Source organism: Mustela nivalis, assembly GCF_964662115.1.
Source record: "Mustela nivalis genome assembly, chromosome: 18".
In the NCBI taxonomy this organism is placed as follows: domain Eukaryota; kingdom Metazoa; phylum Chordata; class Mammalia; order Carnivora; family Mustelidae; genus Mustela; species Mustela nivalis.
Window position 1 is genome coordinate 48,367,796 of NC_139037.1, and position 26,192 is coordinate 48,393,987.

Here is a 26,192-nt window from a genome sequence, read left to right on the forward strand (position 1 = left end):
CCAACATGTTGAAAATGTTTCCTGATTTTTTTTTCTTGCTGCTTATAGAAACATGCAAAGGAGAGAGAGAAATTGAGGGAAAGACTATTAGAAAGAAGCCAGGACTTGATGGTTTTGAGATGGCAGATGATGGTAAAATCAAGAAATGGCATCCAAGCAGAGATAAAACCCAGGGTACTGCTCGGGAACTGGTCTAGAAGGGAAAAAGTATGACTGTAAAATCTGCTGGAACCTCAGAAAGATCAAAACTGGTATCTCGGAGTACTATTTAATGATACATGGTTGTGGCTTTTGTGTAGTGGGGTGAAGCCCAATGGAATTCACACAAAGTCCACAAAGTGTTTAAGAGAATTAGCTCAGTAGATATACTGCCAGCTGGGAGTGAACAGAGGCAGAAAATACAAGCTAGAGACGACTGGATTCCCAAAATTCAAATGCCAGCAAGCAAGGTTAGAAAACTACTGAGCTGCAAACACGTGGTAGAACTGAGATCTCAGAATGTGAATTATTCCCAGGCCTTGAGACCTAATCAAGGAATTTCCAAACATTTTTCTGGCCAGATTTCCAAACTGCTATGTAGCCGTGATTTCACTGTTGCCTGCAGGAGACAAGGAGCAAGGGGCAGCAGATAAGGTGCTACGTCCAGAGATCTGTAGATCAAGAGGAACTGTCCTTAAGGGACAGCGCCTTATGAGCCTTGTCAGCACCCAAACCTAATTCAGAGGACAGGATTCATAATCTTGAGCTGGTGCTATAATGAGATGAGACATGGGGAGGGCCTTGGAAGGGGATGAGTGTGTTTTCCAAGTAAAAAGACAGAAACTGGGGTGTCTGGGTGGCTCCATGGGTTAAGCCTCTGCCTTCAGCTCAGGTCATGATCTAAGGGTCCTGGGATCGAGCCCTCGTCGGGCTCTCTGCTCGGCAGGGAGCCTGCTTCCCCCCGCCACTCTGCCTACCTCTCTGCTCACTTGTGATCTTTTTTAAGATCTTTTTAAAATCTTTTTTTAAAATAAAAATAAAAAGACATGAATCAGTAAGGAGTCAGCCAGAGCAGACTGTGGTAGGCAGCCATTAACATGGCTCCCCATGACCTTGCCTCCTGTTATTCATACCCATTTGTAATCCTCTGCCTTTGGAAATGAGCTGGACCTCATGACCACTTCTAAGCAAACAAATACAAAAAGAGAAGGGATGTCACCAATAATATGGGGTTCAAAAGGAGTTTGGCTTCCATTTTAGGTACTTTCTCTTGCGTACTCACTTTCAAGGAAGCCAGCTGCCATGCTGGGAGCCACCCATGTGGATCCCAACCCAGCCAACAGCTTAAATAAGTGCGTTTGGAAGGTGACTCTCCTCCTGCAAAGCCTTCAGATCACTGCAGCTCTGGCCAGCCACTTGCCGGCAGCCTTGCGGGAGCTGAGGCACCCAGCGAAAGTCATGCCTAACTTCCTTTTTCAAGGAAACTGTGAGAATCAACGTGTGTTTTAAGCCACTATGCTTTAGGGTCATTTGTTACACAATAGCTGACCGTCTTACCACCTTGACAACCCTTCCTCTGTGACAGTGATTTAAGACAGGGATCCTATCTGTACTCAAAGATGCCCTATAGATTAGATTACAGTAGCTACTATGATCAGAACCCAAGTGCTATTACCTTAATACATATAAGTTTATTTCTCACTCGCATAATAATCCATTGCTGGTGCTCCTGGGGGACTGATGGCTTTCCTCTGATGTAGTGGTTTAGGGGCCCAGAATCCTTCCTTCTTGCGGTTTTGCCATTCCGTATTATCAAGATTCTTCTTCCAGGTGGACAGGACGTCCTCTTATTAACAAAGCCCCAACTGACACACTGCTATTCAAACCATGCTGAAGAAAATTAGTCTAATAACTAGTCTGATAACCATAACTAAAAGCAATAGTGGCTGAGTAATGTAGGATGTACCTGGATATTCACAGTTCAGAATCAAGTCCAGACAACAGAATAAGAGGCACGAACTTTGGGTGGTCATCTAGTCCTAACACAGGTATTAACAAACACCCATGACCTTGGAAAATAATCTTATGGGTTTTTGGTAACTGGACCTGCTATATGCTAAACTAGAAAATAATTCCCCTATGAGCCCTCACTTGCATAAATGCAGGTCTTTTAGAAATTCCGGTGGAATTGTTCACAGTGATTTTCATTACAATCATTCAGGAGGGCTCAGTCCCTTTTCTGTTGACACAAATCAATGTGTGACTCACCAGCCATGCCATGAGATGTATTGAATTAAAACAAAACCCTAACGCAGGGGCGCCTGGGTGGCTCAGTTGTTTAAGTATCTGCCTTTGGCTCAGGTCATGATCCCAGGGTGATCGAGACCCACATCAGCCTCCCTGCTCAGTGGGAGGTCTGCTTCACTCTCTGCCCCTCCCCCCACTCTCAAATATTTAAAAAAGAATAGCCTTTTGCAGGGATATATGCACTCCTATATATATAGCAGCATTATTTACAATAGCCAAATTATGGAAGCAGCCGAAGTGTCCATAGATAGATGAATGGATAAAAATATGGTATGTACACACACACACACAAATGGAATATTCAGCCATAAAAAAGAATGAAATCTTGCCACTTGCAATGACATGAGCTAGAGAGTATTGTGCTCGGTGAAGTAAGTCCGAGGAAGACAAACACCTATGACCACTCGTGTGGAATTCAAGAATCAAAACAAACAAGCCGGGGCGCCTGGGTGGCTCAGTGGGTTAAGCCGCTGCCTTCAGCTCAGGTCATGATCTCAGGGTCCTGGGATCGAGTCCCGCATCGGGCTCTCTGCTCAGCAGGGAGCCTGCTTCCCTCTCTCTCTCTCTGCCTGCCTCTCCGACTACTTGTGATTTCTCTCTGTCAAATAAATAAATAAAATCTTTAAAAAAAACAAAAAACAACAACAAACAAAACAAAAACAAACAAACAAAAAAAAAACAAGCCGAGGGGAAAGAGAGAGAGAGAAAGTCAAAAAACACTCATAATTACTGAGAACAAAGCGATGGTTACCAGAGCGGAGGCAGCCAAGGCTGCGGGAAATAGTGGCTGCGGATGGGAGCGCGCTCATTGTGACAAGCACTGGGTAACAGAGGGAAGTGCTGACTCGCTGTACCGTACACCCGAAACTAGTATCACATGTATGATAAGTACAATTAGAATTAAAATTTAAAAAAATAAAATTAAAAAACAAAAGAATACCCTTTCCTAATACAAATGGAATTAAAAATGTCTGTCTTTTGATCTATCTCATTCCATAATCAATCCTTATTAGCCACTCCTCTATCCTTTACTAATCACTCTCTAGCATCAGTTGTCATAGGGGCCAGCATTCTTTGGTTGAGAACAAAAGCAGACTAACCTACAATCAGAAGTTAAATACTGGAAGAATATCAAGTCCCTCAGAGATTTAAAGAACTGAGCCAGGGTGTGAGAAAGCAGGGAAGGTTCCAGGGGAACAGGGGGTGAGCAGGAATGCAGAAACCTTCATGCTGCTGCCAGAGGCTGACCAAACTCCAACCACGGACGGCAGCCCCGAGGGACGTCTCACGTTCTGCACAGCTCAACGAACACTCCAGGAAAACATCCATTGTGCCATACATAAGGCTGTGTATTGGCCCTGCTCCTGTCCCTGTGTCTAAATATCAATCAAATATATAAGAAATCAATTAAATAAATAAAATATAAAGAATGAAACAACTGATTGGCTTAATTGGAGCCACGTGTAACTGCAGAACACCACAGAATGAAGAAAGTGAGCACAGCAACAGAAAGCTAGGAAAAGTGTGTTTAAGACAAAAACAGATTTCAACACATATACCAAAGAAACCATGTAGATACACACATACACACACACATATATATTCAATATTAATTTTGATGCTATGACTACAAGATTTTACACACTAGGTTTTCCAAGTCACACATCTCATTTAATATATTGTGGATGTACAGCTCTCCAAAGCAGCACACATAGAATCGAACCTCCTTCCACTAACCAGACAATACAATATTGAATAACCACAATTTAATGAACCTGCTTGGCAGGACACTGAAATCGTACTTATCATAATTACAACAATTTTGCAATAGACATTATTTACATCTATTTATTCCAATAGGACAAAATCCCTAGATCTAGGATTATTGTTTCAAAAGGAACGCATCTTTATAATGTTGTCAGGTCGTACTATGTTGCCATCCAAAAAGGAGACAGCTTTTCACAGCTAATGATCAAGTGTCTGTCTTCCCACACTGATGCCAGGACTGGATATTATCTAAATTTTAGATTTTAATCCCTCTGAAAACCAAGGAAATTTGTTTTAATTTGTGATTTTCTGGTTAATAAGGTTAAGAAATTTACAGATTTTCTCTATTCCTTTGAATTCTTCAACAAACATGCCCGTTGGCATGCACTGGCAATTTTTCCACTGCCTTGTATGTGTAATGGCACTTTGTTCCCAAATGACATGTAACTTCCTATAACTTCTATTATTTTGTCACCTGTTTTTTACATCTTTTTGGTGCCTTCCACCATGTGGAAGTTTTAAATCTTTGTATAGGCCAACCTACTCCTCATGTCTTCTAGGACCCCATGTCCTACTCAGTAAAGCTTTCCTCCTTTCTAGGTTTGCTTCTTACATATCATTTCGTAATTAGAAAGGTTAAATACAACTGCATGACATTTTTCTGTAATGTATGTGTGCTTTTTTTTTTTAAGAGGATGGACAACCACTGTCAAAACATCATTTCCCCTCTAACAAAAACCAGTCTTATTATATATCAAAATCTGAAATGCAAAAAAAACTATTTCAAAGATGTCCTGCTATGCTTGCCAAATTATCTTTCCTTGTGTAGTTTCAATTAAAACTGTCAAAGTAAACATATCCTACAGGACTCTGTCATGAAGGACAATTTACCAACACTTTAACAGTATTGGGTATTTCATCTAGAAAAATGTATTTCTCCTCCACTGACATATTTTCATATCTCAATAGTCTAATAATTCCCTTTCACCTCTATTCATAAGTTGCCTTATAGTTTGTTTTTTAAGTGACAGTTGTATGTATTACACACACAGAAATAATTAGAACCTTCAATACATTCTTCTCTGTGCCACAGCAGGGGTTGGCCAACTTCTTCTGTAAAAGGGTAGAGTAAAACTTGAGGCTTTGCAGGCCATATCGGCTCTGTCACAGCTATTCACCCCTGCCATTGTGGAATGAAAGCAGCCACAGGAAGATGTCAATGGCTGTGGCTGTATGCCAATAAAACTTTATTTACAGATGCTGATATTTAATTTAATGTAACTTTAAATTTAAATTTAATGTAACTTTCATGTTGTCACAAAATACTCTTTGCTAGTTCAACCATTTAAAAATTATTATTATTATTTTTTAATTTAGATCATGGGCCATACAAAACCAGTGAGACTTTGGTCACTGAGTCAGAGTTCACTGACACCTACTTTGGACCAGTTTATCTCAAGGTTGACAGTTCCTTAAAAGTTGGCGAGAGTCCATTCATATGCTCAGGTGATTTTAAATAGATCAAATCTTTCCAAACTAATTCTTGAGTAATATGTCAGCAGTTTTAACTCTGTAAATATATATCTTGCATTTTTTTTTATTGTTTCAGTTCTTTTGTTCCAAGAGGCCTACTGATCCATGTTCTCTACACACTTCCTAAAACTTATCAGATGTAGAGTAAAGCTGAATTCTCTTACCAATAGTCACATCACCTTACCTGTATGCGAATGAGATGGAAAGCCACAGCTGTAACTCAACATTATAGAAACAAAATTTTAAACCACCATGGGCAGAACCTCACTGACTCCCTTGAAACTCCTGCTCCTGATCTAAACTGGTTTCTCCTGGCCGCCTCCTATGCATCTTTTCTATCCAGAGCTGACTGTTAATTCTTCAATGTCCCAAAGTAATATTTTACTCAACACTTGGTCTGGACCAGGCACTGTGCTAGGCACATCTTACGTATTAACCAGGGTAAAGGATCTCAGCACAAGTTGTTACATAAGGAGTGAATAAACTGTATTAACACTTATCAAAAATCAATCTAAGTGCAGTGTGACGAACACGCTCATAAAGGACAAGACCGACCAGAGGGACCAGTTTTTCAACTAATGGAGGCTATGGTGACGGGAGCGAGGACTGACCCCAGAGAAATCTGGGAAGCAGATCCACAGGATTTGATGTGGAAGGTAAAGAGGGGCGTGCAGAAGGCTCCCCACTATGAATTCTCTGATGAGCAAGGTGTGCGGTCTGCCTGAAGACTTTCCTGCTTTTCTTATAGTTATAGGATCTCTCCCCAGTGTGGACTCTCTTATGTTGATTAAGGTGTCCGATCTGGATGAAGGTTTTCCTACATTCTTTGCATTCATACGGTTTCTTTCCAGAATGAATTCTCTGATGGACACTAAGGGACTGACGATGGCTGAAGGCTTTGCCACAGGCACTACATTCATAAGGTTTCTCTCCAGTATGACTTCTGCGATGACAAATGAGCGAGGACTTTGTCTTGAACGCCTTCCCACATTCGATACATTCGTAAGGTCTTTGGCCAGTATGAAGCCTCTGATGCTGAGAACAGGATGAGTTATCACCAAAGGCCTTCCCACACTCGCTGCATTTATAGGGTTTCTCTCCAGTGTGTACCCTCTGGTGTTGAATAAGGTGTGTGGTTTGGCTGAAGGCTTTCCCACATTCCTTACACTCGTACGGTTTCTCGCCTGTATGAGTTTTCTGGTGCTGTGCAAGGTGAGCCTTCTGCGTGAAGGCTTTACTACAAACCTTACATTCATAGGGCTTCTCTCCAGTATGAATTCTCTGGTGAGTGGCCAGCTGAGAGCTGATGCTGAAGGATTTACCACACTCCCCACATTCGAAGGGTTTCTCTCCGGTATGGATCCTCAGATGACTAGCAAGGTGAATGTTCTGCCTGAAAGCTTTCCCGCACTCTTTACATTTGAAAGGTTTTTCTCCAGAATGCACTCTCTGATGTTGAGTGAGTGACGCATGATGGCTGAAGGCTTTTCTGCAAACATCACACTCATATGGTTTTTCTCCAGTATGAATCCTTTGATGCACAGTAAGGGAGGAGCCGTATCTAAAGGATTTGTCACATACGTCACATTTGTAGGGTTTCTCTCCAGTATGAATCCTCCTGTGCTGATTGAGTCCTATGTGATCACTGAAGGCTTTCCCACAATCGATGCAATCAAAAGGTTTCTCCCCAGTGTGGTAATATCTCCAGTGACGGATAAGGGAAGTGTTCTGTATGAAAGCTTTCCCACATTCAATACATTCATAAGGCTTCTTGCCAGTGTGACATCTTTGATGTCTAGCAAAGGATGAGCCATCACTGAAGGCCTTTCCACATTCATTACATTTATAGGGTTTCTCTCCAGTATGAATTCTCTGATGAACAGTAAGGGATGAGCTCTGGGTAAAAGTTTTCTTACATTCATTACATTTGAAAAGTTTTTTTCCTGCATAGATTCCTGTAGGTTTTATTACTACTGAATTTTTGGGCAAATTTTTCTTAACTGAGTCACGATTATGAACTCTCTCTTCTGAAATGTCCAAATGAAACCATCTCCCAGATTTATTAAGAGTACATTCTCTTTCCTTAGAGAGGGTTTTGTTATGAGTGATTGTCTCTTGCCTGAATTGTGTCTCCTGACCTACCAGCTTCCTTTCAAACACACCCTTGGAATCCCAATTTCCTCTAAAAGTGGAACATTCCACATTTGGGTTTGAAGTTCTGTCGGTTACTTCAGCAAATGAATCTTGCTTTGGAAATAATTCCTGGGTCTCACGTATAGATTGTTGGCCTGAAAGACATCAAGAAAACAAGTTATTTCCTTTATTGTGCGCTAGAAAAAAGAATTTGCTAAAAAGAAAATTGTGAATGAATTCACTAATTGGTGAAATAAACCCTAATTAAACCATATAACTATGTGGCTCTAAAACATGTGAACTGGTGGTCAATCACATAGGTAAAGCAAGCCCCAGCGTGAATTTATACTGGAGACTACAAGAGGTGAGCAAAAAAGAATCTATGTAGAATCAGTTACGCACTAGGAGAAAGGAACTGGGCAAATGTTTTGCAGTCATACCACCTGAAAATTCTGATATTCCCTGCCTTTAGCCACTCTCCTGCCCTGCCTTGCTTCAGTGCCAGAGCAGTCACATCATAAAAGCTGTTCCAAGAAGCGCACCAAAGCATAAAGAAGGACAAAGTATTCGTTAGCATTTCTCAGGGTTATCTAAAAGCTGGCCATTCCCCTACAACCAGGAAGTGAGGTTTCTGCTAACCACAGCTTATCTGACTAATTTCAACAAAACCAACCTCTCCAGCCAGGCACTGAAGCTCAGCACACACACAGAATCATTTCTACGTGTGCGTGCGCACTTGCACTCACCTGACACTTGTCGGGCTGTTTGTTAACCCCGCACTTCTCTGGCCATATATTAATGAATAGGACCTTGCAGTTTAATTTCTTAGTTCAAAACAACTGTTTGTATGAAAATGATGAGTGCTGCCATTATGTTTAATGACATCACATACACAAATGAACAGGCATGTGTCATCTTATGTCAGACTCTGACGCTTACAGGGAGGAGCATAGACACCTGAAGTCCTTTTGCTAAACCACTTAGCGTGCACAAAAAAATTATGCACATATACTTATATCTCGGTAAATACACACAGATATAAGTAGTATTGGGGAGATGATGCAGAGAATCAAATGTTTGGAAAAAGATGATCTTAAAAAAGGGGAAATAGTCATTTTTAATGAAATCTAAGCACTTGAAGTTTTCCTTCTTAGATCACTAATAATACAAGGACGCCTGCTTTTGCAACCTCTATTCAACACTGTATTAAATGTTCCAGCCAAAACAATCAGAAATAGAAATAAAAGGGATCCTAATTAGAAAGGAAGAAGGAAAACTGTTACTTGAAGATGACATGTTCCCATATATAGAAAACCTTAAAGAATCCACCAGAAGAGTATTGGAGCTAAAAATCAATTCATCAAAACTACAAGACACAAGATCACAACACACAAAAATCAGTTGTAGCTCTATACACTTAAGAATGAACATCTGAAAAGGAAATTATGGAAACAATTCCATGAAGGAGAGCATTAAAAGAATAAATCATTTATGAGTAAATTTACCCAAGGAGGTACAAGATTGTATGCTGAAAACCGCAAAACATTGCTGAAGGAAATTAAGAAGATATAAATAAATGGAAAGACACCCTGCGTTCATTCACAGATAGGAAGAGAGGAAGGAAGAATTAAATAAGTAACAGAAACAAGACCAAGTTTGTGATGTGGTACAAATGGAAATGATAAATGAAAAAACTATGAAACCACAGGTCAACAAAGTAAATGTTTCTATAAAGATACCGCCCAACAAACTACTGTGCAGTCAGAAGAAACAGCATCTGCAAACTCACAGGCAACTCAGAAATGGGAACAAAATGTGTCCTTTTTTTTTTTTTAAAGATTCTATTTATTTATTTGACAGACAGGGATCACAAGTAGGCGGGGGGGGGGGGGGGGGGAGGAAGCAGGGTCCCCGCTGAGCAGAGAGCCTGATGAGGGCTTGATCCCAGAACCCTGGGACATGACCTGAGCTGAAGGCAGAGGCTTTACCCCACTGAGCCACCCAGGCGCCCCATAATGTGCCATATTTTTGAGATAGCATGTACATCCATACAATATGAACACAAGGAAATACAACCCAAAAGAAATGTGGGTGATGAGTACAAAGACACCATTAACAGAATATGAACTCTAAATGGATTTAAACTACATATTTATCAACATTATGAGTACTCTGAGAAATGCAAATTAAATAAAACATCCATTTTCACTCAAGAGCTTGGCAAAAAATTTTTAAAATATAAAATATTCACTATTGGTGAAGATGTCTAGAAACAGGTATTCTCATATATTATTCGTGATATAGCACTTATATCCATGAAACTTTTTTTTTAAAAATGTATACTTTGATCATAACAAAGAGAGAAGTACAAACTGGGCTGAAATTCATTACAGGTAAAAACTGGGGAAAACCTAAATGCTCAAATGTCCTTTGTAAATCAGTGAAGTAAATTTGTATTCACTTATTGTAATACTAGACAGCCATTAAAACAATGAAGTAAAACCACATATATCAAGTTTCTGAGAACAAAAATGGAAGGAGAGGGGCGCCTGGGTGGCTCAGTAGGTTAAAGCCTCTGCCTTCGGCTCAGGTCATGATCTCAGGGTCCTGGGATTGAGCCCCGCATCGGGCTCTCTACTCAGCAGGAAGCCTGCTTCCTCCTCTCTCTCTGCCTGCCTCTCTGCCTACTTGTGATCTTTGTGTGTCAAATAAATAAATAAAATCTTAAAAAAAAAAAAAAAAGAAAAGGATAAAGAGAATAAATGTAGAAATGGCATTCAATCTCTTTCACAATTAAAAAAGTAACTTTAGGATATAACCTTCCAACAAATAATAAACAAACATTTTCATCAAAATACCCAGTACTGGGAAGATACAATTAATCCCACAGAGCAAGTTACAGAATCACTGCCAGTTGCAAAAAGCAAACAAAACATTGAGAGCCTAACAGACGTTCACTTCCAGGGATGCAACAATTCCCCAAAGGTATAGTTTGTGCTTACATAAAGATTCCTGTCGCAAGCTCACCTTTAATACCAAAAATGTGAAGCGACCTCAGTGAACAGCGGGAGAGATGACACGGATACATGCGACAAACAGCTCTCTGTGTGACGGAACACACACTGCAATTCCAACCACGTGAAAAACGCGTGTTTTTCACAATGTGAAGCCTACGCTTGCTCAGCTAATGGACTATGACTACAGGTCATGGCTTTACATTCTGCTCCCAAACAGGTGATCGGATTACGTTTCCTATAAAAAATTTTCTAAATTTTCTAAAAATTTTCTAAAAAAATTTCTTCTTTCCCTTAGGTATCAATGTATATCAATCCCCCCAGGAGAAAAGAGGCAGAGATCCTGAACTTACATCTCTCCTGAACTTACATCTCTTGCTCTCCAGGACTGAGCTACTGGAGCTCAGTCCTCCCCTGCGCCTCTGCAATGCCCCACTGCAAAGTCTGCAAACTCTACTTCATCCATAACTATGTGTCATCCTCTCCACCAGACGGACCACTTACAAGTACAACATATGTGTAAATTCTCTCCTCCTCCAAGTACCTGCCAATGCCAAGCACAAGGGCTCCCTCAAATGACTTTCCGGTTGGGGTTCGTACAGGACTGGACGCATCGTCAAATAGGTGGGCTGGTGGTCACGAAGAACAGCTCAAAAGTACACTGGGGTCAGGACAGGGCATGCAGGGAACTGAGGCAACAGGAGTGGCTAAGAATAGGGAAAACATTACAGAGAATGAGCAATCACTCGAGAGAAGGCAGCAAAGGAGGAGGAAAGAGAGTCATGTGGAAACCCTAGACTTCCATCTCCTCTCTAGACCTGGAGGATTTGGTAAAGTCCTGAGGATCCTTCCTGTCTGGGAGCGAGGACTGAGTTCTGCTGAGAGCTCAGATCTCTCCCCTGCCCCTGCCGGGCACCGCCCCCAGCCCTGCCGCACTCACCTGGGCACAGGCCCCTGGTCAGCTCTGTTCGCACCAGCCACGGCTCCCTCCCCTGCTCCAGCAGAGAGACCAAATTGGGTTTAGAAACACAAGGTCCTGCAGAGGGGCAGATAACAGGGTTCTGTCACACACTTGACATTCTTAAATCAAGAACCAGTGTCTGGGTTCTGAGAGGAAAGTGTTTTATTACAGGAAGAAGCAGAAAGAAAAGTGAGCAGCATCTGAAAGACACTGAAGACACTGCCTCAAACATAATGAAGATGCCAACTTTCAGCTCTACAAACGTCAGATTCTTATCTCAGGAATCACGATAGAAATTTTGCCCAACACTTCAGCAGCCTCCTCCCTCCCCAACCTCTGCAGCCCAAAACTGACCAATGGGGCCCCAGGGTGGCTCAGTTGGTTAAGTGTCCGCCTTTGGCTCAGGTCACAACCCCGGGGTCCTGGGATTGAGTCCTGCACCAGGGTCCCTGCTCAGTGGGGAGTCTGCTTCTCCCTCTCCCTCTGCCTCTCCCCCTGCTCATGCTCTAATAAAAAAATAAACAATCTTAAGACAAAAGAGGACAAAACAAAAGCTGAGGAATGAAAGTGGCAGTGCCTGAAGACAGGTTCAGAATTAGGCGAGGGACACCCTTACCTACTGACCCCAGGTCACCATGGCTCTCCCATCTCACATTCTTACAGATGCTCTTCCGAGCTGGGTCCAGCTGCTGGGAGAAGTCTACAGCCACATTCGCAATGGCCACCAGGCCCTGAAATGGTACAAACACACTTCTTGCTCAAACGTGGCCACGAGCATGCAAAGGCTCTGGGGACGTATGTGAGGGGGCAACACGGGCAACGAATTCTGAGGTTCTGAGTGATAGAGGTCACCTAATGACTGGGCCTCGTCATATTGTCTATGTTTGGGAAACAAAAAAAGAGAAAAGATAGGAGAATCTGTTTCTGCCACGGAGAATCTGTAATTTTGCAGAAGAAAACAAAATTACAAGCAGCTGGAACTTCCTAACGCTGACCAAAGGCTTCCCCACCTTCGACACTTCTGCAGGGTCTCCCTCTCTGACGTAATCTCTGATGAGAGGGGTGGGTTAAGATCCTGCTCAAAGACTTCTTAAGCCGTAGCATGTCGAATGTCTCTGATCAAGAGACTTGTTTGTGATTCGTTACAACTGAGTCGTCCCCCCTCTTGTACTGTGCAGCAAGACTGCACACTCTTCCTCCTGGAGGGATACTCTGCCTACAGGAAGCACCATACTCAGATGGAAACTTCTCCCAAACTCCCTTTGCTCATGGTCTCTCCCCTCAAAAAGGGTCTCTTTGGGAAGGATACTATGCCTTGACTAGAATTTATCTCACTTACGGGCTGCCTCTCGAACAGGGCACCATAATCCCAGTTTTCCCCTAAAATGGAACATTCCAGACTGTAGTTTGTGAGTCTCCCCATTATCACTGCCTGGGGTAACTTCTCTTTAGTGATGTCCTTCTTTGCAGGCAACTCCTTGATCTCTGGGACAATCTTCAAATCTGAAAGATATTAAGAAAAGAAGATCTCTCTGTTATGCATTAATATGAAGAAAACTTCCAGAATGTAATCAGAGGAATTAAAATCCTCAAAAAATTATATCATGTCAAAAGCTTTTTTATATGACCAGCCAACCCTACATTCCCATATTTGTGTAGCTTTTATCCTAAAGGATACATTTATGAGCTTTCTCACCTAAATCTACAATGAAATATAGGTAAAATAAACAAAGAGGGAGGGGAGGCTTAAGAAGAAAATTGCTATATGAGCCTTATTTCAACATTATTAAGTAAAACTCACTTGGACTCTTTTCCCATTTTTCCAGGAAAAAATTCTTTTCTCCCTCTTTTTTAAACAATGCTTCTTTTATTACAATGCTAACTAACGAAAGTTCAAATCCCAGCCTTACAAGTGCAAGTTTTCATAATCAAGTAGAATCTTGGCAAGGAATGAAAGATTGACAGAAGAAAAAGCTATTTAGTTTTGTAAAACTCATTCGGGGGTGCCTGGGTAGCTCAGTTGTTAAGCTTCTGCCTCTGGCTCAGGTCATGATGCCTGGGTCCTGGGATCAAGGCCCTCATCGGGTTCCCTGCTTGGCGGGAAGCCTACATCTCCCTCTCCCACTCCCCCTGCTTCTGTTCCTTCTCTCACTGTGTCCCTCTCTGTCAAACAAATAAATAAATACAATCTTAAAAAAAAAAAACAAAAACTCATTCAGAAAACATGATTTAAATGTCAAATGGCAAAGTTTCACAGTTCTATATACTCTAGGACAAGCCATGAGAATTGGAAGTTCTGTGAGCGGCTTGTCCTGTTCTGTCGATACAAAGTCTACCTTTGAAGTACGATTTCAAGGAAGACGTTTTACAAGAGTCTCAATTCTTCAGAAATGGCACCATCTCCTCTTGTGGTAACCTCCAAGAAAAGTCTGTAATTCTGACCCTGACCTTGACTGATTTGTTCCAGAAACAATGCTGTAATCGAAATAACTGTTTTCCCAAATGACAGAAATTTCATCACAACATCCTCAAGATCTGTCAAATCCGAACCCGCATTCTCTCCTGCTGAGAGCCAGTCACGCCACTGTCCGCTCTGCTCTGTGCCGGGAGGCCCACCTGCCCCAAACTGATGACAGCCCCACCCAGACCCGGCTCCGGACCTGCCGGTCTCCTTCTTGAGTTCTAATCCTTCTGCGGAAGGCTCTGCTCTCCTTCTTGTTTCTTTGGCTTGCAAGTGGGAGTGCTTTTTCCTCCTCGGTCCCTGTTCCTGTTCTCCGTGCACCAGACGGCAGTCTCTGCTCCACCCGAGGTGGCACGGATCCGCCCAGTCCCCCGGGGACATGGCTAATGCTTCAGGAGCTCGTGCTCTCCCACCAACCCGCACCTGACGGCCTTACTCAAAACTGACAACAAAAGTGAGCGAGAAAGTCTATACATGAAACAGTCACTTGATCAAAGAGAAAGAATATAAAAAAGACATCCGCATCGGCCAAGGATTGTTTAAACAAGAGACAGGATGATGCCAGCCTGAATGACAAGCGGTCTGAGAAGGAGCTGGAAAAATGGGATCCAAAGGAGGGGAAAGAAGTCCCGTTTTGGGCGGGGAGGGGGGGCAGCCAAGCTGGGCAGGAGGTGAGGCAGGATGAACACCTGGGGAGCCCGTGCTCAAAAGGCCTCAATTTCCCCTCCAGGCCTGGAGGCTTGGTTAGAGTCCACTGACAATCGAACATGGCTGAGGTCCAGAGCTGTGACCCACAGTGCCACCCCCTACAGTGGCCTCCCCTGCTCACCTGGGCACCGGCCTCTTGTCAACTTTCTCTTCGCCATCCAGGGCTCCTTCCTCTGTTCCAATGAGGAGATCATATCGGGCTTAGAAATGCAGAGTCCTAAGTACACAAGGAGAGGTAGAGGGGGTCAGGCCGCGGGTCTGTGCAGACTCGGGCCACCGGGCTTGATGAAGGAGCAGCAGGGCCTGGTGCCAAAGGAGTAAAGGGCTCTGAGCTATGGCAGCAGCCAGGGAAGGGGGGGTAGTGGGGGTGGGGGCGCCCTTACCCAGAGACACCAGGTTCCTGTAGTTCTCCAGCATCACGGTCCGGTACAGAGTCCTCTGAGCAGAGCTCAGCCACTCCCACTCCTCCCGGGAGAAGTCTACGGCCACATCCCCAAATGTCACCAAGCTCTGAAAGGACAAAACCACATCCTTGCTCAGTTGGCGCCCAAGCCCCCCTAGACCGGGGGGTTGTTACAGACCGAACTGTGTCCCCCAAATTCATACGTTGAAGTCTAACACCCAGTCCCTCAGAATGTGATTCATTTTGGCAACAGGACCTTGGAAGAGGTGATTAAAAGTTAAATGAGGTCATGCGGCTGGGCCCTGATCCAATCTGACAGGCGTCCTTACAAGAAGAGGAGGAGACACCAGGGATGCGAGTGCACAGAGGGAAGGGCGTGTGGGGACACAGTGACAGGGCCACCATCTGCAAGCCAGAGAGAAGCCTCCAGGGAAACCACCCCCGCCAGCACCATGATCTGCAACATCCAGCCCCACTGCAGACTGAGGCAGCAGCCTTCTGCAAGCACCTGGTGTGCTGCACTGATGCACATAGGGCCTGAGGGCTGCCTCCTCCTTGCTTTGGGGGACAGACTAGCACACAAGGAGCGAGAGCCAGAGAAAAGAGAAAGACACCGAGATAGCCCGTCCTTGGAGGACTGGCAGTTTTGCACAGCTGTACGCACAGGAGAGTTATCTGACATCAATTCAGCACAACGAATAACGGAGGCTGCGCTGCCCCACACACGAGAGTGACCGGAGCACTTAGCAGGAGGACACGCGTGTCACCTGGTCGGCACAAGAGTCAGAAGACCAATCTGAGGGTGAACCTTGACGGCACAGAAGAACTCCACCTCGAAGTGGGTTCTAGGGAGTTCTGTTTCACTTCCAGTGTTCACCAGATGCTGAGCACGCACATCAATTAAAACAAAAACCCCAAAACTAAACTAAACCAACAAGATTCTCTTTTTTCCCAAAATAAAGATGAGTGTTTAATAAGAATGAAAAATACTACATGGGCGCCTGGGTGGCTCAGTTGTTAAATGTCTGCCTTCAGCTCATGTCCTGATCCCAGAGTCCTGGGTTCGAGCCCCGCAACAGGCTCCCTGCTCAGCGGGGAGCCTGCTTCTCCCTCTCCCCCTGCTTGTGTTCCCTCCCTTGCTGTGTCTGTCAAATGAATAAAATCTTTTTAAAATAAATAAATAAGTAAAATCTTAAAATTCTGATACATCTCTCTGGATGGAGATGACCAGCTGCCCGCAAATTCTAAAAGGCCACACCAAGATCCTGGAGCAGGAAAGTCTGGGCTACCCTGAGGCTGCAGCCGCGGGCAGCCCCCGCTGCTGGCCCTGCCGTCTAAGCTGCTTCAGCTCCGTCCTGGCTCCCAACTATGAAGTGGAAAAATCAGCAAAACCTCCCAGACTGTGGCCCGAATGGCGCACCCTGCACAGGCCGCCCTCAGGACGTGCAAGGCGCCATGTAGTGCGGATGCATGTCAGCTACCACGTGGCTGACCGCCTGAACTCTCCAGAAACCAAAGTCCCTTTGAGGTTCCTTTGAACCGAACTGTGTAAAGATGAGTCCAAAGGGCCTGTAAATGGCATCCGGACTGGCGTGAAGACAGGAAGCTCCTGACACAAGTCCCCCGGTCCCCACACCCGAAGACACCTGCTGACACGTGCACGAAGCAGCCAAGACCCCCGCAGCCCGAGCCTCCAGCAAGCGACACGCTCCCAGACCGACTGGAGCGAGCAAGTGGGTGGTCACCGCACGGCCCAGACAGCCGATGACGACAACGAGGACATGGCGACGCAACGCATGGGCCAAGTGAGCAGCGCGAGGCCTCTCACCCGGCAGCCCGAGCCCAGCTGCGCCGGCGGGTCCCTGTCTCTGGCTCCGACGACCGTGCACGCCTCGGCGGCACCTCCGAGCACTGGGATTTCTGGGCAGACGCGGGGCGGAAGGAGCGGGACGCCGAGCAAACAACTCGTGCTCGTACCCACACGCGGGAGCCGGACTCCTGGCGCCTCCACAAGCAGAGGATAGAACGGTGGCGGCAGGGGGAGATGTGGAGGTGACGGTCAGAGGGGACAGTTTCGTTCTGCAGGATGTGGATACAGCCTCCAGCCTACAGAGAACAGTACGAGGTTACATCCTTACAGCTGCTAAGAGGGTAGGCCTTATGTCAAGTGTTCTTGCGGTCAATAATAAAAATAATAATAATAATAATGGGAGGAGGAGGAAACTTTGGAAGGTGAGGAATAAGTGTCTGGTTTTGATGGCGATGACAGTCTCACCAGCATATACTCACCCTCAAGCTCACCAAGTGGCACACATGGACACATGCCGCTTCCTATGTGTCAATCGTACCTCAATCAAGTGGCTTAAAAACAAACAAACAGGAGCACCTGGGGGGCTCAGTGGGTTAAAGCCTCTGCCTTCGGCTCAGGTCATGGTCCCGGGGTCCTGGGATCAAGCCCCGCATCGGGCTCTCTGCTAAGCAGGAAGCCTGCTTCCCCTTCTCTCTCTCTGCCTGCCTCTCTGCCTACTTGTGATCTCTCTGTGTCAAATAAATAAATAAAATCTTTAAACAAACAAAAACCCATAACAATTTCTTTTTTTTTTAATATTTTTTTTATTTAAGTAGTCTGTATCCCCAATGTGGTGCTTGAACTCACGACCCTGAGATCAAGAGTCGTATGCTCTTCTGACTGAGCCAGCCGGATGCCCCCCAAAAACCCATTTCAGTGCAAATATTTTCAACTGGTTCAAAGGGATAGGTGCTCAGACACATACTACTTCTATGTTTTATTCTTTTTTTTTTTTTTTTTTAACAAACATTTTATTTATTTATTTGACAGAGAGAGATCACAAGTAGGCAGAGAGGCAGGAAGAGAGAGAGGAGGAAGCAGGCTCTCCACAGAGCAGAGAGCCCGATGCGGGGCTCGATCCCAGGACCCTGGGATCATGACCTGAGCCGAAGGCAGAGGCTTTAACCCACTGAGCCACCCAGGCGCCCCTTCTATGTTTTATTCTGACCTGATTCTAAAAGCCGGTTTCTCACAGATTCCAGCCTTACAGTCCTATCAGCATGCTCCTTGCCTGGCCAAGTCTTGTACTTACTTATTTCAGTATTCAAAATCTTTTCAGATGTTCTTTACCAAATGAAACATTATATAAAATACAATACATAGATTATATACAAAATGCCTTTCTAAAATCTATAGCATCTTCACAACATCTTTACAATAACTTTATAAATAGTCTGTTGGTGCAAGAGAAAATGGTGCCCAATTTTCTTGCATTTGTTACTATTTTGTCGTTGGCAAGAAAACTGGAATTTGGAGCCCCTACTACACAGAAGAGTAAAAGTTCCAAAATTTTCTCATACTTGGCAACACAGTTTTTTGAGTCTTTTTTTTTTTTTTTTTCTTAACAAGAAATGTCCCCTTCTCTACCTCTCTCGTTCTGTGTTCCAGAGGGACCTAGCATGAACCGAGTATGTGTAACCTTCCAAGTAAGGAAGACAAGTAAGGCAGTTTCTCACTTTAAACAGACTTGCCCTTTAGATAGAGAATCAATGACTTCTGGGAGCACCTGGGTGGCTCAGTCAGTTAACTGTCTGTCTTTGGCTCAGGTCATCACCCCAGAGTCCTGGGATCGAACCCCCATTGGGGTCCCTGCTGAGGAGGGAGTCTGTTTCTCCCTCTGCTCCTCCTGGGGGTGCCCGCACCCTCTCACTCATGTGCACTCTCTCTCAAATAAACAAATAAAAAATCTTTTTTTTTTTTTTAAACCTACTCTTTTTTTTTTTTTAAGATTTTATTTATTTACTTGACAGAGAGAGATCACAAGTAGGCAGAGAGGCAGGCAGAGAGAGAGGGGAGGAAGCAGGCTCCCTGCAGAGCAGAGAGCCTGATGCGGGGCTCGATCCCAGGATCCTGGGATCATGACCTGAGCCGAAGGCAGAGGCTCCACTCAGCCACCGAGGAGCCCCCAAATAAAATCTTTTGAAAAAAAGAAAAAAAATGTAAATGCAACTACTTAAAAAAAAAAAAAAAGAACCAATGACTTCTGTTCATGCTATGGTCTGAATGTCTGCATCCCCCCAAAATCCATACTTTGGAATCCTAATGCCTAGTGTGACGGCATTTGGAGGTGGGGCCTTTTGGAAGGCCCTCTGGTCATGAGGGTGAATCCTCTTTAACGGTCTTAGTGTCCTTATAAAAGAGACCCCTCCCTACTCCCCCCCAGCACCTTAGCTCCTTCCTCCGTAGGAGGACATGGAGAGAGGGCGCCAGCCATGAAACAGGAAGCGGTCCGCACCAGCCAGCACACACCATCAGCCAAACCCACCATCCTGCTTTTCTCCAGCCTCCAGGACTCTGAGAAATAAAGGTCCATGGCGCATCAGCCGCACAGTCTGTGCTGGTCTGTGATGGCAGCTGGGACAGACCAGGAGAGCCAGCAAATGCCTCTTACTGGGAACAGGAGCGATTACCACTCACAGCACTTGGAACATTCCAGACACAATTCTATAGGCTTATACACAAGCTGACTCGATCCCCCAACCCTGACGGTTGGTCCCAGCACTGCTCCCACTTCAGAGATGAGGAAACCAAGAGCAGTAACTTGCCCACGATCACCCAGTCAACTGCAGGGCCAAGACTCTGAACCCAGCGGTCTGGCTCCACAGTCCACACTTGTAACCTCTACATCAGGGGCCAGCAACATCTTTGTGTACAAGGCCAGAGGGCAAATATTTTAGGCCTCAGAGGCCACACGGCCTCTGCAACAGGAACTGAACCCTGCCCTTGCCACATGAGAGCTGCCACAGACCATGGCTAAACCATGTGTGTGCCACACTCCAAGGAGACTTCATCCATGGGCACCAAGATGTACACTTACGTAATTTCACAGATGACACCGTATTTTCATTTTTTTCAGTTGCTGAGAAACGTGACTGTCATCTATTGCTCCCGGGCTACGGGGAAAAAAAGGCGGCATGCCAGAGCGGGCCAGTTTGCCAGCTCCTTCCAGCACCATGGATCACCACGTTACTGGGCATCACCTGAGGGGCTGGCCCGTAAAATTCTAAATGACAACGAGACCAGGATGCTGACAGCCAACACCTACTGAGATCTCACTGTAGGCCATGCACCTTTATGTTTTTCTTGGCACTTTACGTGCATTCACTTAATCCTTCAACGAACCACATTAAGCCAGTACCATTATCATCCCCATTTTTACAAGTGAAGAAAATGTGGTTATTTACATTGCCCTGAGGTTACATAGTGATTAAATGCGAACCCTAGCATCGGAACCCAGGCAGCCTGGCTCCTTTGCCACGCCTGTGACCAGGACACCAGCAGGCCCCTATTAAAACGTTCTACTCTGACAACAGCCATCATGCTTGCCATCCATTCACCCTGATGACGAAACAAGACCCACTGGGCAACATGGCTTTCAGATAGAACAAATTTTCTCCAACTCATGTCCCAATCAACCCGCTTTATTTAAAGGTACGCGAACCACCCTCGACGGAGCACGTCCTACTCTTATTCCCATTGTCAGCGTGGACATGCGCAAACTTCCCAAAGAGTTTTACAACATCACACTACACCAGAGAGAAAACATAATGGTAAACCCTGTGTAAGAATTTAATCTGGTGATTTTACTCTTAATCTTAATAAAGACAGAGACAAGGAGATTAAAGGCAAATAGAAAACAAAAGCAATTCTATCTTTACACAAAAATACTTTATGTTAATACTCCATAGGAAAAGAATGAAAGCCTTTTATAAGAAACGCACTAAAGAAGTTTCTCTTTGGGGACGCCTGGGTGGCTCAGTTGGTTGGACAACTGCCTTCGGCTCAGGTCATGATCCCGGAGTCCCGGGATCGAGTCCCATATCAGGCTCCCAGCTCCATGGGGAGTCTGCTTTGCTCTCTGACCTTCTCCTCGCTCATGCTCTCTCTCACTGTCTCTCTCTCAAATAAATAAATAAAATCTTAAAAAAAAAAAAAAAAAAGAAGTTTCTCTTTGGTTCAAGTCAATTAATTTTTAAGGCACCTGAATGAACAGGTAATTTTTTCTTTTAGGTGAAGTCTACTCTTTTTACACCATAAATTCTAGCTTCTGAGGCTCTACCCCTGTCCCATCTAAATAAAACTTTTAAAGTATTCTGATTTCATGTCAGTTTAATAAACTTTAATCCACAAAGTAAAAACTTCTAGGAATGTATTCATAGAAAATGATCAGGGATAAAGCACACTTCCAGGTATAAAAGTGATTACCGTAATACCATATTAAATAGCAAAACACTGGCTACAAGAGACGCTCACACATTCCTCTACCAAATATTTTTTGAATCAGGACTCGCGGCTGAAACTGTCCAAAATCCCTGCCTGTTTCAAGTGTACCTGGAGCAGAAAAGCAGATGTATTAAGTAAATGTACTAGATGTTGAAATGTGCAGAGTTTAAAAAAGGAGTAATGCAGAGAAGAAGATGTGAGGAATTTGGGTGGGAGTCTTTGAAGCTATAGATAGAAGGTTCGGGAAAATGAGAAGGCAATTTTCAAGGAAGCAAAGTGAGTGATGGAGGAGGATGGAAAATGTGAGAGGTCCAGAGGACCAGCTCTGGTGGGGCCCTGTCAGCACATGAAGGATGTGGCCTTCATTCAGGGAAGCCACCGAAGGGTTCTGAGCAGAAAGCAACGCAGCAGTTAGAACAGAGTCCGCCTGGCTACAGGCCTGGGACATGACTGCGGGAGCATATGTAGAAGTAGGAAGTCATGGGAGCAGAGTTGAGGGGCCGACTGTAGGATAATAAGGACCGGGCAGCGACAGAGTGGGCACAATGATAATTGTCAGGCTGGGAATACAGCATGAAAACAGTGCTGACAGGGTCTGCAATGAGGCAAACATGGGCGGCAGGGAAAGAGAGACAAGAACGAGAGAGCTTCTGCTTGAACAACTGACAGCATGACACTGCCACGGCCAGAGCCAGAGACAGCTGCGGGAGCAGCCGGGTGGGGGCAACTGCCGATGGCAGATGTGAATGTGTTAGGTCTGAGCTACCTGCTCGACATTCAAGAGGAGTCAAGTTGGATGCACTGGCTTGGAGCTTAGAGGCCTGTGGCCGAGTTTTTATAGATGAGAACGGGCAGACCTCCTCAGGGGAATGTGGGCAGAGAGACAAGAACTGAGAGCCAAGAACACCAGCCCGAGGCACGCTGACAGTTGTAGGTCTGGGAGATGAGGAAACCAGCAGTGAAAACTGAGACGCCAGAAAGTTGGAAGGAAGGCTAGATGCCTACTGTGCTCTACAAGTCAAGGGGAAAAAGGGTCCCACTGAAGAGCAAGGAATGAGCTATTTCAAGGGTGGGCAGGCACCTGTCTTTGTAAATAAAGTTTTATTGGAACACAGCCCTGCCATGCATTCACATATTGTCTGCGACTGCTTCTGCTCTAGACGGCAGAGTGGAACAGCCGCAGCAGAGACCTTACGGCCTGCAAAGCCTAAAACATTCACTTCCTAGCCCTTTACAGTGAAAGTCGGCCAACCCCTGAGCTACCTCAAATGCCAGTGAGAGCCAAAAAAGACTGAGGACTGGACAGAGCATCTGGTAAGGTGGCAATTACTGGTAACCTGCTTAAAGTAGTCTGGGTGGGCCAAGTGGAACCTGGTTCATTTATGAGACACAGAGGACAGAAACAAACAAAACTATCTGTTAGCATTTTAAGAAGCCACCCGATCAAGTGAGATACAGATAACTTCTCACACCACACCAGCGCCGCTCTTCTCTCTTCTGCCTGCCAAACATCCCCTTCTCCCTTCAAACCACGGCTGCAACATCACCGCCTTGGGGAAGAGCCTCTGCCCTTCCCTCACAGGCAGCTAGAAGCCAAGAGCTCCTCTAGTCAGCTCTCACCTGCACTTGAGAACCTTGTTTGCTTCCACAACTCTCCAACAGGCTGTGAGCTCCTTGAGTGCAGGGACTGGGGCTCAGCCATCCATGTCTCCAAGGATTGGCACCAAGTAGATACCAAACCCACGGTACAGCACAAGCAGCTGTCATGCTTGCCCCAAGAGCACGTTTCAGCTCCCTCTGAGAAAAGTGGCACAGCGAGGGGCTGAATCACTTCACCAATGAAGAATGAACACCGAATGGGATGAAGAGGAAGCAGGGAGGGAGGCCCTGGGCTACCCCTGTAGCCCATCACTCACCAGAATGTGAGGAAATGGGAACCAGCTCCCAGGACAGGTCTCTTAAACTGAAAACTTTTAAAAGAAAATAAACATTATTAAGTCCTGAAAAGCAAGACTGCACTTCAGAGAGAAGAGTGGAAATGCCAACTCACCTGAGACATGGCTCTTAGTTCAGCTCTTGTCCCTGCTGCCTCCTGTTTCTGCCTCTTCTCCTGGAGAAGGGCAGTGTCCCTGTAAGGAAGAGCTGGGGGAAGAGAAAGGAGTCGCTGGAGAGCGAGTTTACACCACGCTCCTGACCACAAGGCTGGAAATGGTCCCTTCGGGCTGCGTGTTCAACCAGGGCCCTAAATCAGAAAGGGCGTCAACAGGTGGAGAACCGAACGCTCGGGGCCGAAAGGATGGGACCAATTTTGGAGGCACTGATCTGTCCACGAATGCCACTCCACCGAGGGACTGCCACGGCGGGAGAGGGGTTTCTTTCTCTGGGATGGTGTGGGGTCAGGCTGACCCTGGGCGAGTCACGGTCCCTCCCGGCACCGCTGCAGGATGCCGGGACTCAGGGTAAACTTGGAAACCCCTGCATTCCTCCGACCAGCCAGCCTCAGAGCCCGGGGACAACCACTCACCAGCACAGGGGCCCGAGCGGCCCTGTGCCCCAAGACCGCACTGCCCCCGCGTTCTGAGGGCGTGAATTCGCCCCAGTCCCCAGCCCCGACCACCTGTCACCCTCACCTCGGTTCTCAGGCCCCGCGGTCACCACTCCTCGTTGGCCTCTGGAGGGGGAGCCATTCCTCGCGCGCGGCCTTCCCCGGCCAGGGCGGGCGAAGGCAGCCGGGGTCCCCGCAGTCCGGCCTCGGCCCCCCCCGGGCTTTGTGCGGGGAGCGCCGCGCCGCGGTGGGGACCCCCGCCCGCGGGCCCGCGCGCCCCTGCCAGCACTCGCCACCGCCTGCATGCCGGCGCGGGGAGCTGGCTCGTTCCCTCCACCCACCGCGGGCGCGCCCCGCCCCGCGCCGCGCCACCCCGCCCCGCGCCCACCACGGCCGCCGAGCCCTCGACCCCGCCAGGCGCCTGAACCCGGGCCCGGGGCCGCCGCCGGAAGTGGGCGTGGGCGGCCACCGCAACGCCCCCTGGGAAGCGTAGTCCCGGCCAGGGCGGCGGCAACTCTGAGCGGAGCGCAGGCCTCAGTGCGCCAGCCCTCCCCGGGCCCACACAGCGTCCGCCGTCTCCCTTAAGGGCCGGCCGCCTCCGGCTCTTCGGGACCGCTGCCTCCGGGTGGCTGTGGACACCCGGCCCGAGCCTGACCGGAAGTACAGGCCTCCCGACGGACAGACAGCGCCCCACGGGCTTCTGGGAGTCGGTGCCGGGTTAGGATGCGCGCAGGCGCGGTTCCAAGACGGGGGCGGGGCTGACGGCGAGGGGCGTGGCCGCAGGGCTGAAGTGGGCGGTGCCAGGGCGCGGCAGGTGGCTTGCTCCTCTGGTGCGCGTCCCACGGGTGTTCCCGCCGACCGAGTGAGAGGACGCGCGCGCCGAAGGGCAGCGCTGGGGCCTTGTCGGTGTCCACAGTGTGGTTGTGCTGGGGGCGTGTGAGCACAACTTGCCTTCGCGTCCCATTCGCTGCGCACCTCTGACCCCAGGTGGGTCCCCGTGTCCCTGGACACTCGGGCCTATCCAGTCCCCCCACGTCCGTCCTCCAGATGCCACTGCCCCTGCGCCTGTGGGTCCTGCACCTGCACGGCCTAACCCCAAAGTCGGAGCTAGTTCCCACCTATCACTCTCATAGATCGCTGCCCAGACTCTAGTCACAAGTGCCACCACTCACCTCGTGACTTTTTAAAAATCTGCTGCATAACCTTCATCGTTATCTGGGTTAACTGGTGTTTTTCCACATTTACGTGTTGAGGGCCAGTCTTACCAGAGCCGTACAGAGATTTCTGGGTCCCTGGAGCAGAAAGCCTCTTTCTTCAGGGAATACCCTCCCTTAACAAGAGCAGGGGCCTACCGCTGTTGTTACAGACCCCAGAGGCTGCCTGGCCCTTATACTTGACATTTTGTAACATCATTTAAGACAGAAAAGAGATGAGTGGTAGTTAGGAGCTGGGGGCGGGAGGAGAAGACTCTCTACGAAGGTCTTCTGTATCTTTTTGTTTTTAAAGATTTTATTTATTTGAGAGACAGAGAGAGAGAGAGAGCATGAAAGGGGCGAGGGGCAGAGGGAGAAGCCGGCTCCCTGATGAGCAGAGGGCCTGATGTGGGACTTGATCCTGGGACTCCAGGATCATGACCTGAGCTGAAGGCAGTTGCTTAACCAACTGAGCCACCCAGGTGCCCAGGTCTTCTATATCTTGGTCGCAGTAGTTAGAGGACTGTAGGAATTTGTCAAAATAGAATTCTACACCTAAAGTGATTATGTTTTACTGTACTAGCTTTTAAAAACTCATGAAACTTTACACTTAACCTCCTTAAATATTTTCTCATTAAAAATAAAGTTGTAAAACCGTCACTGGCATAGAACTGAATTTAAAACACTTGAATTAAAAGACTTTCTTTGAATTAATAAAATGGCACTGGCTGGGGAGGGAGCTTAATTTTGAAGCCGCAAATAGAAAACCATGGGTAGAGAATATAACCTGTTCTTTTCTTTCAGAAACTGGCCTTGGGGTTATGATTGGTGTGTAAGACTTCTCTTTCACTTTATATAATGCCGTACTTCTCCTAGGCTTGACCAACATCTGACCC

The 26,192-nt window shown here is 46.5% G+C and overlaps 1 protein-coding gene across 4 annotated transcripts; it reads right to left on the reverse strand.

Moving 5' to 3' along the window:
- Window positions 1-3,935: 3,935 nt before the first annotated feature.
- Window positions 3,936-24,631, reverse strand: ZFP28 (ZFP28 zinc finger protein). 4 transcript variants are annotated; one of them, XM_082709460.1, is made up of 9 exons: window positions 24,189-24,631; window positions 23,609-23,700; window positions 15,247-15,373; window positions 14,985-15,080; window positions 13,034-13,197; window positions 12,311-12,425; window positions 11,674-11,769; window positions 11,278-11,440; window positions 7,772-7,874 (listed from the first exon to the last, which is right to left on the reverse strand). In XM_082709460.1, exons 1-8 carry the CDS (start codon window positions 24,406-24,408, stop codon window positions 11,370-11,372), a joined length of 981 nt encoding a protein of 326 aa, XP_082565586.1. In that variant the 5' UTR covers window positions 24,409-24,631; the 3' UTR covers window positions 7,772-7,874; window positions 11,278-11,369. The 4 variants fall into 4 exon arrangements, with proteins under 4 accessions (XP_082565583.1, XP_082565584.1, XP_082565585.1 ...); XM_082709457.1 differs by lacking the exon at window positions 11,278-11,440 and having other exon boundaries at window positions 3,936-7,874; XM_082709458.1 differs by lacking the exons at window positions 11,278-11,440; window positions 24,189-24,631 and adding an exon at window positions 23,475-23,528 and having other exon boundaries at window positions 3,936-7,874.
- Window positions 24,632-26,192: the final 1,561 nt, after the last annotated feature.